The sequence below is a fragment of the Pagrus pagrus genome, assembly GCF_965226575.1.
Source record: "Pagrus pagrus genome assembly, chromosome: 6".
NCBI lineage: Eukaryota > Metazoa > Chordata > Actinopteri > Spariformes > Sparidae > Pagrus > Pagrus pagrus.
The window spans coordinates 21,448,390-21,467,539 of NC_140190.1; the positions used below are offsets into that span (position 1 = coordinate 21,448,390).

Below are 19,150 nucleotides of genomic sequence, written 5' to 3' on the forward strand. Positions count from 1 at the left end.
TATTTCTTGAGTGCTACTTTTATTTGTGTTGCTCTATTTTCATTGCTTTATTCTAGTCGAATTTAAAATATTTGAATATTGTTTCATACACTTCCTATGTGTGTATATTGTGTAATCCTGTGTTGCATGAGAATTAAAATGAACCTTGAACCTCATGTATCATTTCAGATGAGAAAGAATTTATCATTTTCAGAAAGAAATTCACAGTTTGGCTTCAATTCACTCTGGTTGTGCATTTGTCTTTTTTGCATCCTTCTTTTTTATGTTGTCATTTAGTTCTGCAGTGACATTATTCATCCACAAGGGGGCCCCCATTCCCCTGTTGCCTTTGGAAACTGCAATCAGGGGTCCGTTTCACAAAGCAGGTTTAGTGAAAACTCTGAGTCTGTTAACCCTGAAATGAGGGAAACTCTGAGTTTTCCGTTTCACAAAGGGAGGTAACTCAAACCAGAGAAAGAGGGGAAACTCTAGCCTGTTTCACAGAGAGAGGTAACTTAAGCGCTCGGTCAGTTACCATGGTAACATACCCTATGAACCTAACCTGGTCGGGACCAGGTTTTTCTCAACAAACCTCGAGTTTCTCTCTGTCTCCGAGATTTCCTCATTCATTCAGTCAGCAGGCGAGTTTCGGCGTAATATAGTTCTGCCGTCTGTTTTTTGAGAAAATCATTGCAAAAATCAGTCAGTAGGCCTACATTAGAAGTTATATTAGGTGGCGACTATTTTCACTACCATGGCATGTCCTTTTGATAATGATCCCGTGGATGAAGGTGCAGCATTACTGCGCAGAGAATTAAATATTCGTCGGGAGATGATTATCAGACCGCGCATAGATGTTCTTGCATTTCCAGACAATTATCTTTTTGAGCGGTACCGTTTCACGTCACAGTCCATCATTTACATACACAACCTAATCCGTCCTTACATTTCCAACATTACCAACCGAAGTCATGCTCTCACATCCCAGCATAGTGTGTGTTGCGCTGGGTTTTTTTAATTTTTTTTATACAACGTCGGAGATGCAGAGCACTTGAGCAAGGCAACTGTATGCAGAGCGGTCAGAAAAGTGTGCCTCGCCCTGAAACGCCCAGTGGGGTGAAAAACGTAGCCCTCCTCTTCCCCGTTGCCATGGTGACTCGTCGAATCGAGGCTCCATTGACGCTGTCTTTTCATACTTGTGGCGCACGCGCTTAACTCCAGGTGAAACTACTCCGAGTTGATCAAACTAACTCAAATCAGCTGTTCTGGAACCGAAAACTCAGAGTTTCCTATCTCAGAGTAGATCAACTCAGAGTTCAAGGTTAGACTCAGAGTTTGTTGAACCTGCTTTGTGAAACGGACCCCTGATGAGAGACATCCATACCATCACTGCTGGAATGCAATGAGATGACAACATTCAACATCCGATTACTGTTATTGCCACAGTAAAAGGTTAAGTGTTCGCTGAGTGCTTTTATTTTTGTAGGAAGTGTTTTTAATGTGACTATATTTTGTTGTAAAAGGTGCAGTTTACTTTCCCTGTTGTCAGTATGTTGCACATGAATGATCTGTGTAAGGATTGTGTAACATCTCAGAAGACTGGGAGTTGTCATCCTTAGAAATACATTAATATAGAACATGCTTTCCTGTATGTAGTCATGTAGAACTGCAGTGACATATTTGGGATACAAGAGGGCAGCACAGTCCTGAAATGCAATGCATCCCCAATACGTCTTCACTTACTTTTTTCCTTGAATTGGTCTGATGCGACCTTGTCCTGGATAGATGTGTGTAATAAGGACAACAACATTTAGTTTTTTTGTTCATATTAAATACATGTTTACTACATGCAGTACACAGTTTCTTTCAAAGCCATCGATTATAAAACAAAACAAACTGACATCTTTACAGTATGGAAATAAAAATTGATTTGGAAATTATATATACAATACCTGTAACAAAGAATTTGGCAATCAACTTTTTTCAACTTACAAAGTCCTAAAAGCATACAGTAAATAAACATTTGAGTATTGACAGTACATAAATACTTTCCGATCTTGAAAACATCTTTTTGCAATCCCAACAGTTGTATCCTTTAATAGAAGCATTTATGTAAGGCACAAAAAACATATGAAGATATTGCTCTAATACAAATATATAGCTTATACCAAAAAAACAAAACATTTAAATTACAGAAAAGTGTAAACTTATTAACTTACAATCATTATTTTTGAGAAACCCTGAGGAAACAGTCCAAACCTTTTCTCATGATAGAACGAAAAAGTCCATACCTGAACTCACAACCTGAGAGCAGGAAGTCATCCATCTGTAGGTAGTTTGGTACAGATCAGATTTGGATCATGTATTCTGTGCCACATGTGATATATCTGGACTGGAAGGAACCTGTGTACCAGTAAAACGTCTCTGTAATAGCAAGCGTCATATGCATCTAGTTTTCTGGAGGGAATGTACAGTCCTGCCGTCATCACTCCCAAATGGGAAATGGGACCGAGTCCTGCTTTGGCCAGACACATCCCCATGTAAACATCATCAATGGGTAGAGTGGCGATGGACTTGGACATACTGTATATGACTGAAGCTGAGTAACCAGACAACAGATAGCCCCCACCACTCAAGTAGGGAGGATATAATTCTGACTCATGTAGCTGAACTGGGACAAAATACTTACTCCATGGGTCTCTAATTGGCACCAGACCCTCCATGAGATGACCAGCAAAGAGGTGCTTCCTTCCATTATTGTCCTTGAGGTTTTGGAGATACTCAACCATGTTGCCTGTGTTGGCAAAGACGTCATCATCCCCATTGAACAAGAAGCGAGTGTTTGGACAGTTTCTCTCCATCCATTCCAGGAAGAGTACCTGCTTCAAGGTGAGGTTGTAGAATGTGTCACTAAAGTCCCACTGGAGGATATCATTGTGCTCACGTTGCTCGAACTCCAATAGTTTGTTCAGTCTTTCTTTCTCAAAACCAGAACCCATTGTTCCTGAGATGAAGATCCTCCGGATCCACACACCATTGTGTAACCTCTCTTTAGCCCAGGTTTTGCGCAGCACCTCTCTGCGGTCGTAATTCACAGGAGGGCTTTTAATGACCAAAAGAAGGAAGACTTCTGCTGATTTCTCAGCTCCTCCACATTTGTCAGGAATGTCCAAACGCATGGGGAAATGACGACAGTGTCGATAGTATAGAAAGTCTTTCATATTACCGGGAAGAGAGCTGAAGCCGGTGACGTTGGCAGTAGACGTGTTCTGTTGACATCTTGGCCAGGAGTACACATAGGAGCTGTTTTTGGTGGTGGGTTGTCTTATTTGAACGTCATCCTCTCTCACATTTACATTGTGTTGAAGGGTTTTGGCATCAATAAAATCTTTAAAGAGATGGAGGACCAACAGACCAACAGCTGCTGCCAGCAGTAACGTTTTTGCTTTGATCTTTCTCATCCTTGAAACTCTGTAGAGACAAAATAAAACAGTTTTCTTATCAAAACATTGCAGTATGACATGAAGCAACTGACAAGACTAATTAGATATTAATTGCATATATAAATTAAAGGGGTAGTTTGGGTCTTTTGAACTGGGGTTGTATGAGTTACTTATCCCCAGTCAGTGTATCACCTAAAATAGATGGCGGTCGTCACGCCCCAAGTTTGAAAAAGCAGCTGATAAAACTTGCCCACATCAAAAATTACACATCAGTTTAACTGAACTTTACCTTGTTGTCAGACAGCTCTTTCTGACAGGAAACCGAAGCCATTATATTGCGCTCTCCAAAGTCACCTGACTCCTTCGACAAAAATAGTCATTTTACCTCGCGGAACACAGAAGTTGCTGGTCCACCACTGCCTTGATTGGTTACACCCCGGCTTTCCGAAACCCCGCTGTTCCGAAGATAGACTTCCATTCTTCGTAATGGCGAGGTTTCCCATTTTTTCTAAAGACCCCCCTATTCCGAAAAGGCTATTGTGGAACCCCTGACCCTAACCCTAACGGGAAGTAATTGGAAATTGAAAGTCGGATTTGGAACAGCAGTGTGTCGGAGTGGAGGGGTTTCAGAACGTCAGGCTGTCCCCGCCTTGATTGGTTGGTTTGTTTGTGTGATTGTGTGACTTCGGTGAATTCAACTAACTAATTAAAGCACTGAAGGCAAACTAACAAACTAGTAGAAAGAGGAAGTGGTAAACTAGCAACTACTCATGTTCAGAAAGGAAAAAATATGTTTTGCTGCCACCACAGCAGTACACTCTTTAGCTTCCATGCCTGTACTTGTGCTGCTTCTCCAAACTGGGGGCATGCTGACTGCCATTTACTGTAGGTGGTACACTGACTGTGGATGAGTACCTCATACATGCCCGCTTTAAAAAACCCAAACTTTTGAAATGATTTGTGCTGTCACACCCCACCATGTTCTACAGGAAGACGTGGGGTGAACACTTCCTGCCCAGTGGTGAAGATGTGATACCATGCTAAACATACCCAGATATTTTTAAGAGGAGTTGGTGGAACAAATCAAAACTAAAAGATGCCTGATTATTGGACGGCGTGATTACACTAAGATACACATTGCTCTGTTTTCTGCTTGATGTCCAAGTGGGCATTTAGCTCACACGTCAGTCAGAAATGATTAAGTTGATGTAGTATCAAGGTCATTGGTGATTGCTTTTATGGGGTTCTCTATCAGGACAAAACAAAAGACATTTTCCAAGTGTTGTATGCAGTGCAGGGCTCAGAAGAGCAAGGGGAAGAGCCCCTAATCAGCTGTTCAGAGCTGGCTAGAGAGTTGGGTGCAGAGCGAGACCTTATGGAGGAAAAAACACCCAAAGGTTCATGGACGGGAGAAGAGCTCAAAGATTACTTTTTAACTTTTGAGATTATAAAGTGTTTTTTTATTCACTCCTGTTTATCAACCTGACTGCAGCAGTGATCCAAGGAGCAGACCTCCATTGTCGGTTGTCTAGGTACTGTAATGTTGACTGCTGTACTGGAGCTGGAGGGGAAATGTACTTTACTTCATTAATGTAAAGTTACAGAGAGGAGAGGGCGAAGGAAGAGAGAAAACCAGAGTGTCTGGTGAGTTGCTGAATTGGTCTCTGCCATTGCTTGCTAAAGTTAGCTTACGGCTAATTTACAGTGAAGTGATCTGGCTGTTTGGGGCATATAAAACACTGCGCGATCAACTCAAATAAAAACAACTGATCACTTGGCTTGTGGTGTACACACCTTTAAAGAACCGACTTCCCTTACCGGGAAGTAGCAACAGGCGACCTAGAGAAAAACACTGTTGCCTTGAGTAAACTAGTGGATTTCTTTGGTTTTGAACATTGTTGGAAACATTTGTGATAATGTAAGTAAACAACAACAATTGATATAAAAAAGGTCTAGTCATTTTAAGACATTTTAATGCAGATTTCCCTCATATTATATCTTTAAATGAAGTGGTCAACCGAGACAAGGGGATTTTTTTGTTATTTAACTTCTTTATTGACTTTTCATTACAAATGCAGATGCACAACCAGTGTGTAAATATAAACATTGCAAACAAGATTAAGTCAACATTTTAAGAAAAATAAAACAAACCTGACAGTAACAAGTAGAAGGAGTAGAAGAAACTCAAAAAATTATAATTAAAATTAAAAAAAATAAAATAAAAAATAAATAAATAAATAAAAATAATAATCATGGTCACAAAATAAATAATGTAAAAATGATAACTAATAAGATGCACATTCTTGACAGATTCATCACAAACCAATGTTGCATGACATTCCTTGAACCTACATAGATAAAGAGGTACATGGGGGGTGTGTACAGGTATTAGCCATTGTGATCATCACTTTCCAATCATTTCCAAATAAGGAGCCCATACCTTCCAGAAGATATCTAAATTATTATTAATCTTATAAATAAGTCGTTCAAATGAGGCTATCTTGGTTAGTTCATCTCTCCATTCCTTAAAACTGATCTTTTCTTTTGACTTCCAGTGTCTCAAGACTACCCTGTTTCCTGTTGCGAGAGCTAATTTCACCCATGTGTGTATTTGTGTGGATAGGCCGGTTTTCCTCGGCAAAATACCCAAAATACATAAAGCTGGCCCCTCCCTGAACTCTACCTTCAGTACTTTATTAATACATTGGATAACAGCCACCCAGAGGCTGTGCACCATTTCACATTCATAGAACATATGTACCAGTGTGCCCCTTTCCTTCTCACATCTCCAACACTTATCATTCTCCCTAAGCCCCAGCCTGGACATTTTTGCTGGAGTCCAGTAGTTCCTGTTCAATATTCTGAATGAAATAAGCCGTGTCTGCATGTCTCGGGCTATAGTGTTCCAGGACCTAATTGTTTCCTCCCAGATCTCCCAGTCAATAGGTGCCCCAAAGTCTTTTTCCCATGCTAGCTTAACACCTTTGTAGTTTGGGGGTTGATGTTTTCTAAACATGTCATAAAATCTGGATGTCCCTCCTCTAAGCCTCCAGCCTGATCGCCATAGCTCTTGAATACAAGAGACAGGTGCAAATTTGACCTTTCTATCTGCTGTTGTAATACAGCTCCTTAACTGAAGGAACTTCCAAAAATCTTTTCTGGGGATATCATATTTAGATATACATTGTTCAAAGGAGATTAAGTGTTTCCCGTCAAATAAATCTTCCAGTAATAATACCCCTGCCTTCACCCAATTTTCCCACATGACCGATTTTTTGTTAATTTTCAATGACTTATTATACCATATTGATGATCCCATCGTGTGGTAATAGTTCAAATGGCATGCCTGGTGTGCCCATCTCCAACTTTCTCTAGAAAATGCCAACACAGGGTTTCTATAGGGTATATCCCCCCCTGTCCGGGTGAGGAAAGCTTGTATTGAGAGTGGCTCTATCAACTCTTTCTCTATCGCCACCCAGGCAGGAGCACCGACCCCCGTCATATTTGACTTAGATAGTTGACTGAGACTGAAGGCACGGTGATACCAATCTATTCTTGGGCATCCTAGACCACCCTCCTCTACTGATGCATATAGTTTCTTTTTATTAAAAGCAGGCTTCTTCCCCATCCACAAGAAGCTTCTTATGGCCCTATTAAATCTAGACAGAAGGGGGAGTGGGAAGTCCAGAGGCAGCATGCTTGTTACATAATTAATCTGTGGTATTGTAATCATCTTCACTAAATTTATCTTTCCAATTAATGACAAACTTAGTTTTGACCAGTTTTGTAGATTACTTTCAGTTTTTTGAATAAGGGGTAGTAGGTTTAAATTCATTACATCTTTTAATCCTGGGGTAATCATGATCCCTAAGTAGACCAATCCAGATGGTAGCCATTTAAATTGCCAATTATTGCGAATACTGGGAGGGCATATTTTAGACAAAGGCATCGCTTCAGATTTCAACCAATTGATCTTGTAACCTGATATACGAGAAAAAGAACTAATCATGGATAAAATATGAGGCACTGCAATTTCTGGGTTACTTGACAGTAATAGGATGTCATCCGCATATAATAAAAGTTTATGTTCTTCTTGCCCTGAAACAATGCCTTTAATATCGACATGGTTCCTAATTGCCGAGGCTAAGGGTTCCAAAGCCAAGGCAAAGATCAAGGGAGAAAGGGGACAACCCTGTCGGGTCCCACGTGATAGTCCAAAGGGGTTAGAAATATTCCCATTCGTGAGGACAGCTGCCTTTGGACTTCTATACAACAATTTCACCCATTTAATATATACATCACCCACATCAAACCTCTCAAGAATTGCAAATAAATACTCCCATTCCACTCTATCAAAAGCTTTCTCTGCGTCCAGAGAGAAAGCCACTACCGGTTCCATGCTGTTCCTCGTTTGCCATACCAAATGTAGCAGTCTGCGCAAGTTATCTGCTGAGGACCGCCCCTTAACAAATCCCACCTGATCAGGGTGGATCAAGGTAGGGAGGCATACTTCTAGTCTTAATGCCAATATCTTAGCCAAGATCTTGGCGTCCACGTTAATTAAGGATACTGGTCTATAGCTACCACAATGCTGTGGGTCTTTGCCCTTCTTATGTATCAATGTTATAATTGCATTCTGCATACTCTCCGGCAGGCTTCCCCTCTGGAACGCATCCTGAAAGACAGTAAGAAGTCTCGGGGCCAACAGGTCAGAAAATGACCTATAAAAGTCTGCGGGAAATCCGTCCCCCCCAGGAGACTTCCCAGCACTAAGACATTTAATCGCCTGTTGCACCTCTCCCAGTGTGATGCATGCCCCCAGCCTCTCTCTAGCCAATTCAGTTAGTGCCGGTAAAGTAGTCCTAGACAGAAATTTTTTAAATTCACCCCTATCCCAAGAATCCTGTGATGTGTATAATTTTTGATAAAATAATTGGAAAGCATTGTTTATTTCTATAGTATCTGTTAAAATTTCCCCTTTCTCATTCTGTACAGCCGAGATCAAAGTTTGAGCTTGTTGTTGTTTCACCCTTTGAGCCAATAATTTCCCTGCCCTTTCACCCTGTTCATAATATTTTTGCCTACACCTAAACAATGAAAATTCTGCTTTTCTCTGCATGATAGTGTTTAATTCAAATTTTGCCTTACTTAAATTGGCCAATAAATTCTGGTCTCCTCTATCTGCATATTCCCTCTCTAGGTCTTTTATTTCTGTTTCTAATTTAGAAAGTTGATTGGATGCCTGTTTTTTTAAAAATGATGAATGTTGTATTAACCTGCCCCTTAAGTATGCCTTAAAAGCATCCCATACCACGCCTGGATCATCCACTGTGCCCTCATTAATTTCCCAATAATCTAATATTTGTTGTCGTATAAACTGACATGAATTTTCATTTTGGAGCTGAGATGTATTCAATCTCCAACGGGAAGAACGACCTGTGCTCTCACTCTTAAATCTCAGAGTCATATCTACAGGACCATGATCAGTAATAACAATATTACCAATAGAAGTCTGCTCCACTATTGGTACAAGTTGCTTTGATATCAAAAAGTAATCGATCCTAGAATATGATGCATGGGGATTAGAAAAAAAAGTATATTCCTTCTCCTGAGGATGCATGAGCCTCCATACATCAACAAGACCAAGTTCCTCTGAAATAGTATCGATAGCTATCTGGGATTTCTGGATATTCCTAGATCTACCCGCGTTGCCTGATCTATCTAATGTATTATGCCTTACTTGATTGAAATCGCCTCCAATTATAATATCAGTATTTCCCATACTCTGTATTACTGCATGTAGGTTATAGAAAAACTCTGGAGAGTCTGTGTTAGGGGCGTATATATTTACTAATGAGCATCTCCTGCCCATTAGGTCCACATCAATTGCAACCCATCTACCCTCTGTATCCGATTTCTGGTCATACACTTTAATGGTCACAGTTTTGCGAATCAAAATAATAACCCCTCGCTTATTGGATGAGAATGTACTGTAAAAAATCTGACCAACCCAGTCCCTCTGTAGCTTTTTAGATTCTGTTGTATCTAAATGCGTCTCCTGTAGAAGGGCAATATCGGCCCTCTTTTGTTTAAGATATATCATAAGTTTTTTCCTTTTCGTGGCTAGGTTAGCTCCCTGTACATTCCAAGTAACTATTTTTAATGTTCCTGTCATGTTATAGATTGCTCTGTGTTTATAGTATTAGTTGGCTGTGATGAATAACCAGGGAAATGAGAATGTGCTAAAGAATCATGAAAAAAAATAAAAAGAACAATAAAAAATAGAGCAGAAAACACCAGCAACCGACAGATCAACCTAGCCAACCGGCCCAGGTTTCCTGTCATTTGGAAGCTTAAAAAACAGCAACAACAAAAACAACCGACCATAATAGGTCCGTGAGACTATGAGTGCCCGGCTGCTAAGCACTCCATCACCCCTCTTCTAATATGCATTTTATACCCTTATGTTTGGGCCCCTCAAGCAGCCACCATAAAGTAACTTAAATATATCAATAATTTCTTTATCTCAACAGTACTCAATACCCCTTTCCTGTATAAGTTGAATAGGCTACTTCGTTATTCAGTTATCTTATCAACCCCACTCCAATAACCAACCATAGTGGTAATAAAAAAAAAAATAAAAATAAAAAAAATGATAATAAATGAAAACGGTCCAGTTGAGGCACTCATCCATAACATACAAGTCTGCACTGTGCTGCTAGCAGTCACCAAAATGCACAAATAATATAAGGCCATCTTTGTCCCATTTTTAAATATAAAATATATTTTCTATGCTAAACTTGAGTCAAACTTAAAAAAAATAAAATAAAAAAATATATATATATATGCTGTGCAGACATTATAAAACCCTAAACAGTCCTGTGGGATATTGTGTCTTCAGGTAGTTATGAAAAAGTCCTGCGGATGTGGGGAATAACCACTTTTCACCTATAACTTTTGTCTTTTGGTCCATAGATCAATACTACACCTTATACATTGAAATCCAATACTCTAGGGGGTTGTGTTGCCTTCTATCCCGCTCTAGTGGCAGCTTGATGGCCCAGCACAACATCAGCGCAATGTGGAGATGAAAGCCTTTGCCTCCGCAGGTGTAGTGAAAAGATGACGCTTGTTATTTACTGTGATCCTCAGTGTATCTGGATACAGCATTGCATATGACACATCCTTCATGCTCCGGAGCTGGCGTTTGACTTCATCATATTTTTTGCGCTTCTGTATTGTGTCTCTGGATAAGTCCTGGCTGAAGTAGATGCGCTGGCCCTTCCACTCGGTGTTTCCCTTCTCACGTGCGGCACGCAGCACCGCCTCTCTCGCGCTGAACCGGAGAAATTTAACCAGGATGTGCCGGTTGAATCTTACGTCTGTGTTCGGCTTTGGTCCGCATCTGTGTGCTCTTTCAATTTCAAAGCCTCCACCAGCATCCATGCCCAGGCATCCCTCCAACAATGTGCGCACAAATGTCTCCATGTCCCCTGCCTCTGAGTTTTCCATGACACCAACTATGCGAACGTTGTTCCGGCGTCCTGCGTCCTCCAAATAATTGACTCTCTCCTGAAGTTGTTCAACAGTTTTCCCGACTTGGCTATCTGTTTTCTCCCTCGCGTAACATCCGTCTTCCAAGTTGGAGATGCGCGTTTCAGCCTCAGTGATTCTTCCTCCAAGCTGTTGAACTGTGGTCTGCAGACAAACCAAACTCCCCTTCACGCCACCTATATCGGTCGCGATACCTTGCAGCATGGTCTTGATGCTAGCTAGCTCAGTGGCTACATCAGCCTGTTCCTCCGATGAAGCTACTTCTTTTCCATCTTTCTTCTCCGCCCGCGTGTTTGTTTTTCTGTCAGGCATGTTCCCGAGTTGTTCCAGTTAGTGCTAGACTTCTATTTGGGTATTTTATGACAACATTTAATACTTTTAGAGGGGTATATCGTGCTCAGCCCCGCGGAGCTCTCTGCTACACAGCCATACCGGACGACGCCCCACGTGACTCCCGAGACAAGGGGATTTTAAAGTGAAACTTTCAGTTAAATGTCTGAAAAGGGAAACACTGGCACTGAAACACGGAAAGTTGCATCTGTTGTTCACATTATGAATCACATTATGAATGAGTCAATGCTCGCCTGAAGAAAGAAAACAGAGCACACACAACTTTTTTCATTCCTGAAGGGAACAGAAAATATCTAAAACAGTTTAAGTAAAGAAAAAAGAGCAACGTTCTGTGCCTGCTGTGTAGCCTTTAAAAGTTAGCCTGCATATGCCACTTTTTCAGCCATGAATGTTCAGGAATTTTATCCTACTTTACTTTTTCTAAAATGTTCTGTAAAAGTTAAATAAATATCTGCGGCTGCATCTGGGAGGCTCTCAAGGAAACGCAACAAACACAGACCACAAACCACGGTTTTTGTTTCCTTGTGTGGGACGATCACAAAAAAGTCTTAATTTGTAACATTCTAGGACAAATTTTTTTTTTCCAGCTAACAGAAGTAGCTGAGGAGTGAGATAATCACCTTCTAACAACATTTAAATTTAATGACAAAAGGAAAGTGTACCTTTCCCTCGTTATATTAATTGAAATCTCTTTTTTAACCAGCTGTAGGTAAGAAAGACACAACCAACTGACTCCCAAAGAAAGGGGGGTACAGTAGTCAGGAAGAATGCACAATAAAAGCACATAACAGTCTCTACAAGGGAAAAGGGAATGAAAAGATACATTAAAAATTTTAGTTTTCAGATTGAAAATTAAATCCGACCTTCAAACCACATCATCTTCAAGTTACACCTCAGCTTGATTTCAAATTGTATAAAATATAGATTTAATGTTGAATAGTGATATGTTTGAAGAAGGAAGTTCATAGAAACATGTGGCACATTATGAAATTAATTCAGTAGTAAATACCTGAACGTATTGGTGGATCAATGTGAGCGCTTGGCGAGTAGTCCTTCAATGTTCATCTGACAGTCTGCACTGATTTGAGGAGGCTACCACAGCAGCAAGTTCTGTTTCCTGCTCTACATGCTCAGGAAGATTGTGGTGAGGAAGAATGCAGCAGTTCCGCACTGAGGATACTAACTGAAGAGTCAGTCCCAGATATTATCAGCATAAAAATGAAGATGACTCAGATAAAAACATTCTAGTTAACCATTATCCTTCTAGATAGGGAAACTCTCACGGTTCTGCTGTCCCAGCAACCACACGCAGGTACTCCATTTATCAAGGCACAGAAGGTATATAAAAATAAACACAAGTTCAAAAGCCTTTTGATTACACTGTTACCCCCAAAACAAAACATAAGCATCCTCACCAAGCTGGTCAACCCATCGGACTTGGCTACGGACCTGTCCCTACCTGGCTAAGCTATCCCTTGCACGTAAAAGAATAAAAAAGACGGGGTCACTTTCAATATGTACAGTATTTACAAATGCTGTGCGTATTTTCCTCCTAAGTGGCTCTAGTTGGCCAATTCAGAAAGCTACAACTTTTCTGTAGTTCCATCATAATCGGTAGAATAAACACATAAACAGCAATTATCCCTTAAACCGTGGTATCCTCATCTTCATCAAAGAGGTTACCATAGATCATCATCTGTCGGATCAGATGTAACATATTCTTGTGCTGACCCTTTCATACAGCATCGTCGTTTTGGTCACAGCGGTGTCAATGAGTCTCTAACAGTCCTCTCAAACAGGGGATACAACAACATCCACAAGTGATTAGAATGGCAATCATTACGGCTACAGATAACATCATAGCTTTTATAGAACCATCCTGTCAGAGGATCATCGAAACCAGAATTTTCAGCTAGCTCTGCAGATAGGGAGGTTAATCCATTCAAAGCCTTAGTAATGCTGCAATCAGGTGCCTTATTGTTAGGAATAAACGTACAACGCACATCTACAAACATTCTACATACTCCTCCTTTTTCGGCCAACATGTTTAACGCCATCCTATTCTGCCATGCCATTAAACTAGTCTTATCTAACTGTTGATGTATGCCCCCAGTTGCATCCTTAGTGAAATTCAGGAATCTCTGTTGGTTATAATACACGTAATTTATCCAATCCACATTTTTATTAACGGTTACCCACCAAGCCAGGAGTGATTCAAACCCTGCAGCAACCTGATTTCTGGCTTTTAAACTCGACAGGAACACCCCGAGAAACACCAATTGCATCTATGTAAACTCTGTTATCAAACGATCCCGCTGGTGCATTTCTCTTTGTAATATGTGAGTTATGTGTTGTCACTTTCTCTAATGTCATCGTGTCATATGGTAAGATGTATGTTTGCATTAGTAGCTACCATGGCGCAGGTTATTTTTGCTCTAAATGTCTTACCTCGTCCATACGTTAGCACTGGCCATGGTGTGATCATTCACTACGCCAGCAGTGACATTGCTCTCGCCCTTGATTACATCAATGGTGGTTTTGCAGGTTGTCAACATCCCTACTGACACAGTACCTTTGCTTCGTCTCAAGTAGGTGTAATTTTCGGGGTACGGGTTAAACCAAGGTGGTTTAGTCTGTGGTGACACAGGTGGGAACAAAAGTTTCAAGGTGGTGCACTGTCTGAGTTATATAAATCCAGCATGCAGCGAAAACCTTTCGGGTCATTCTCTGGATTAAGGGGAAAAGGCACTGTGCCTAACCCCGGCCTGGCTGCTGCACAGGCTAGACAGCTGGAAGAGGAAAACTTGCTGTTCCGGGCTGTGTGAACGATCCGTTGTAGCCATACATATGAGTCTGTGAATCCCGTTTCTAAGGCATACGTTTCCTTTAAGGTTTTTACGTCTATATATCTAACGGGATTATTTTTCATCGGAGTCTGTGTGGTTGGCGTAGCTATTACAGATGTGGCCTGATTTCTCGGGTTTGGGGACACTTTAATGTGAAATATCCCAACCGGGTTTGTTCCACTCACCCATGCTCCCAACACATATGTTCTGTTGTCAGTGGGTTTGGGAGTCTTGAGTGTTATTATTACAGGATTGCAGTTTGTTTTGCAAGTGTCTGGCGTCATTTTGATAATTGTCAGTCGATTTTTTAGTTCAGATCTCGGGTTGTATCCCCAATCCCGTGTTCCTGTATTAGCAATTACCCAATTCCACTTCTCGCACCCACACCCATACCCGTTAACGGTTTTACCCTACACACTTCTATATGCAGTGCATGCAGCTGTGGTGACGCAGATATATTTTTCTGACCCCAGCCAGTTAGAATGTTGTCCTGAACAGGGGAAAATCTGACATGCATCAGTCTGAGCAATGCAATTTGTCCCTTTAGTATATTGCATTATCACTGCACCTCTCCCAGTGTCCCAACTGGATTGTGTTCCTATAGCTCTTTTCCTCGTTTTATCATGTGCCTGGCCTTGTGTCAATATACTTGAGATAAGGAATGCAATCGTGGTCACACATAAAACAGTTATTGCACATATTTTTAATTTCGGCATGGTGAATGCTTCTACTTATCTGACAGTGGTATTTGTGCTCTTTTGCAGTGTGCGAGATGGATCAACATCTGTCTTTCAGCTATGTGGACTGCTGTGGGTGTAGACAGCAGTACTTTGATGAACACCCAATCTCCTGGGTTTATTGGCCCTCCTGTTGGTGCTGGATCTGTTGGAGGAGATACTGTAGACATAACACTCTTGTTCTTTATCATTTTTGACATGTAGTCAACGATTGTTTCAGTTAATCCTGTATCATCTCCCTTCGTATTTATTAGTGGTGCCCTGAATGGCCTTCCATATAATATTTCAAATGGTGATAATCCTGTACTGTTGGGTTGGATGTGTAAGCTTAATGCTACAGCTGGTAGACGTGTTACCCAACTTTTCCCTGTTTCCTCCATAGCCTCTCTTAGTTTTGCTTTAATAGTTCCATTGTTTCTTTCCATCAGTCCTGCTGACTGTGGATGATAGCTGCAATGGAACCTGAGTTGGATTGAAAATACTTCAGATAGTTTTTGTATTGCTTGATTCCTAAAATGTGGACCATTATCACAATAAGTCTTCTCTGGAAAACCATACCTTGGAGCTATTACTGTAGCTAAGATTTGGGCCACAGCTATTGCATCATTATTCACTGTTGGTGTGTGTTACGGCCCTGAAGTAAACAAAACAAAGACTTGAACACAAGGAGGCCAGTAACATATAGGAAGGACGCCGACTCAGCACAGTTGATTAGAATTTGTTTATTTATTCAACTCAAGGCAAACGGCCGAGTCGAGACGAGTCCTGAGAAGAAAATAACCAAACAAAAGAAAAGGGCAGGAGTTCCTGGCCAAACGGAACAAAAGGAGGGAAGAGACCCCAGACCAGCCAGCCACGACTGTTGTATCCGGGGGCTCCTCTCGACTAAAGCTGCCTAACCAAAAACAGCTAACCTATGGAGGGAAAAGAGTACGAAAACAGGACTACCAGGAACTCAAACCCAAATTAAAACAACAAAGCCCTGGTGTTCTAACAGGCCGGGGAACTGAAACCAAACTCAATGTTGTTTGGTAACATTTTTGATGTTTGTCAACCTCTCCAGCAGCTCATCGATAGGTGGCATGGGATAAGAATCAAAACAGGAAATTCTGTTCAGTTTCCTCATGTCTGAACAGAAGCGAGGTTGAGTGGAGTTTTTCTTAGGAACAAGCACTATAGGGTTTGACCAGTCACTTCTAGACTGTTCAATAACTCCCATGTCCAACATCACCTGCACCTCCTTCCTCAGTGGTTCCATCATTCGTTCTGGAATTCTGTAAGGCTTCAGGCGAACAGGTTCAGTATCCTTCAGAACAATATTATGTTTTATCACATCAGTTCGGCCAGGTCTTTCTGAGAACAACGACGGGAAACATTGTTTAAGCTCACCCAGTTGATGCCACTGGTCCACCCTCAGGTGCTCTGGAAGGGTCTGGGGTTTACACTTCTCTCTGAGGGGCACCATATCCACCGCCACCACCTCATCTCCATCAGGCTGGACATCCTGGACCATCAGCACATGCTCCCCACCTGTTTCCTGGTTGTTTCTTTCCTGGTATTCCTTTAACAGGTTTACATGGAGCAGTTGTTTTTGTTTATATTTATCAGGACAGAAAATTTCATATGTTACTGGGCCCACCTTTCTGGTCACAGTATAGGGGCCTTGCCACTTAGCTAGTAGCTTGCTTGGCCCAGTCGGAAGCAGTACCAACACCTTCTGGCCAGTCTTCAATTCTCCTTCACGAGCATGTTTGTCGTACCATACCTTTTGTTTATGTTGAACTTCCTGCATGTGTTCTTTGACTTTTCCTCTGCAACTTTCCAGTTTGTCTCTCATCTGCAGAATGTAGGAGATGATGCTGGTTGTTGTTGAGGTTACCTCACCAGCCACCCAGTTCTCCTTCAGCATGTCCAAAGGGCCTCTAACCTGTCTGCCATACAACAACTCAAAAGGGGAGAAACCAGTTGAAGCCTGTGGTACCTCTCGGTATGCGAACAAAATGAAAGGCAACCATTTATCCCAGTCTTTGCCAGTATCATCAACAAATTTCCTCAACATTTGTTTCAGTGTACCATTAAATCGCTCAACAAGACCATCTGTTTCTGGGTGGTATAGCGTTGTTCTTATCCCTTTCACGCCAAGTTGGGAATACAGTGACTTCATCAGATGTGACATAAAGCTTGCACCTTGATCAGATAAGATCTCTTCAGGGATGCCAACTCTAGATAATAACTCCACTAAACATCTAACTATATGTTTGACCTGAATGGAGCGCAGTGGACAGACATCTGGGTATCGGGTTGCACAGTCACATAACCAGGGCAAATTTGTGTCCATTGCTACTTTTTGGCAGGGGACCAATTATATCCTTGGCTATTCTCTCATAACGCACACTCATGATAGGTAATGGTTGTAATGGGCCTTGGTCTGAAAGTTTGGTGGGGGCTACAACCTGACATTCGTGGCATGTTTTACAATATTCCAGTACCTCTTTGTATATGCCTGGCCAATAGAAGCGCTGAGCAATGCAGTTATAGGTCTTAGCCCGTCCTAAATGCCCAGCCCATGGAACAGTATGACCCAAATGCAGGATTACTTGACAAAACTCTTTTGGAATAACAAGCCTAGGTTTCTCAATGTCTGCCAAATACAAAAGGTTGTCTTTTATGATGAAGGGATCCCCAATTAACCTTTTTAGCCCCCCTGTGCCTGCTTCCTGTACCCCATCTCTTTCACACACTTTTGCAAAAAGAGGTTTTAGAGAAGAGTCATTCTCCTGACTTACAGGGAGAACAGGTTCAGGACATCAGGCAGAAATGTGACGAAGAGTCGGTCGGACAGACACTTCACGTATAACTGCGGTATTTTTTTCCTCATATGTTGCCAAAGACACGACCAGTTACTACGTTACTGTTGTTTGGTCCTGTAATGTTGCTTTGTGGGACATTTCTCTATTTTGTTGAGTAATGGACCTGTTCAGTTATTAGACAGTGAACACCATCAGACCGACACACACCCGCTCCGCGCCGCCGGCTTATCCATTCACACTGGGTTGGTTCGCTAATACTGCGCGTCAGACATCGATCTCAGACACACTGTATGTACTATATGTATAATGCGACTCCTTATCCATCAAATTCGGACAGGAACAAGAAAATAGCAGCTGCCATTGGATACTTTTTAGCTAAAGATATGCACCCTATCGTCTGTCTTATTTGATTTTCTAAGTATATTTATTTTATTCATTAAATGTTTTATAGAAATTGCAGAACAGTTGGATACATATTTGTACACTATCTTCGATTTGAACATTTTGTGTTTTTCGTTTTGAACATGTCATGTATTTTTTTGAGAGAAATGCTGAATAAATGCATCATGCATCCAAACTCAAAAATAATTGTTTAAATAATCGTGATTTCAATATTGACCAAAATAATCGTGATTATGATTTTTTCCATAATCGAGCATCCCTAGTGGTCACTTAGACCAAGTGCAAAACCTCCAGAGGCAGTAATTTTCTCCCTCCTATTACACAGAATCAGATCCATCAATGTTGTCTCTGAGGGATCATTGAAATTAGGTCTGGTCGGCTCATCATTCAGCTGTGCCAGATTCAGATTGTTACATATCTCTTTTAGGCCGTTTGAATCATTTGTTAACCAGTTTAGGTTAAAATCACCTAGAACTAGCATTTCTAAATTACAGTAGTGAGCAAGTAAGTCTGCTAAATTATCAGTTGCACTGGAGATAGCTGAGGGTGGTCTGTATACACCCACAATGATGATTGCAATATTACAAGTCAGTATTATCATTAAAAAGTGTCATTAAATGAACAAGAGGAAGGTCATCATGTATATTTATATCAATAGATCCTTTCTTAATGTCTTTTCGAATTCAAGCTTTCACTTGAATCTGAGCAGATGAAAGCTCTCTCAGGTCTTACCTCCTCTATCCATTGCGTTCTTAAAATTATAGCAGTAAGTTCTGCTGTAAACACAGATAATCTATGATAAAATATTTTGCATATGACTACATCAAACTCCAGTATGAACACTCCTGTTCCTACAAGTCCACTCTCTGGCTCTTTGGATCTATCAGTAAATATTGGTATGAAGTTATAATAATTCTTTTGCAAATAATTTTAAACCAAGAGCCCAATATTATCCCCATTTCTTTTAATCAATTCACGCTTCTGGTCTGGAAGTAGTAAGTCCACACTTGGCACTGGAAATATCCATA

At 41.0% G+C, this 19,150-nt stretch overlaps 1 protein-coding gene across 1 annotated transcript; it reads right to left on the bottom strand.

Annotated features, from left to right (window-relative positions):
* Window positions 1-2,297: 2,297 nt before the first annotated feature.
* On the bottom strand, window positions 2,298-3,440 carry LOC311258099 (N-acetyllactosaminide beta-1,3-N-acetylglucosaminyltransferase 3-like; the record flags this gene model as incomplete). Its single annotated transcript, XM_084354147.1, has 1 exon — window positions 2,298-3,440. One exon carries the CDS (start codon window positions 3,438-3,440, stop codon window positions 2,298-2,300), a length of 1,143 nt encoding a protein of 380 aa, XP_084210273.1.
* Window positions 3,441-19,150: the final 15,710 nt, after the last annotated feature.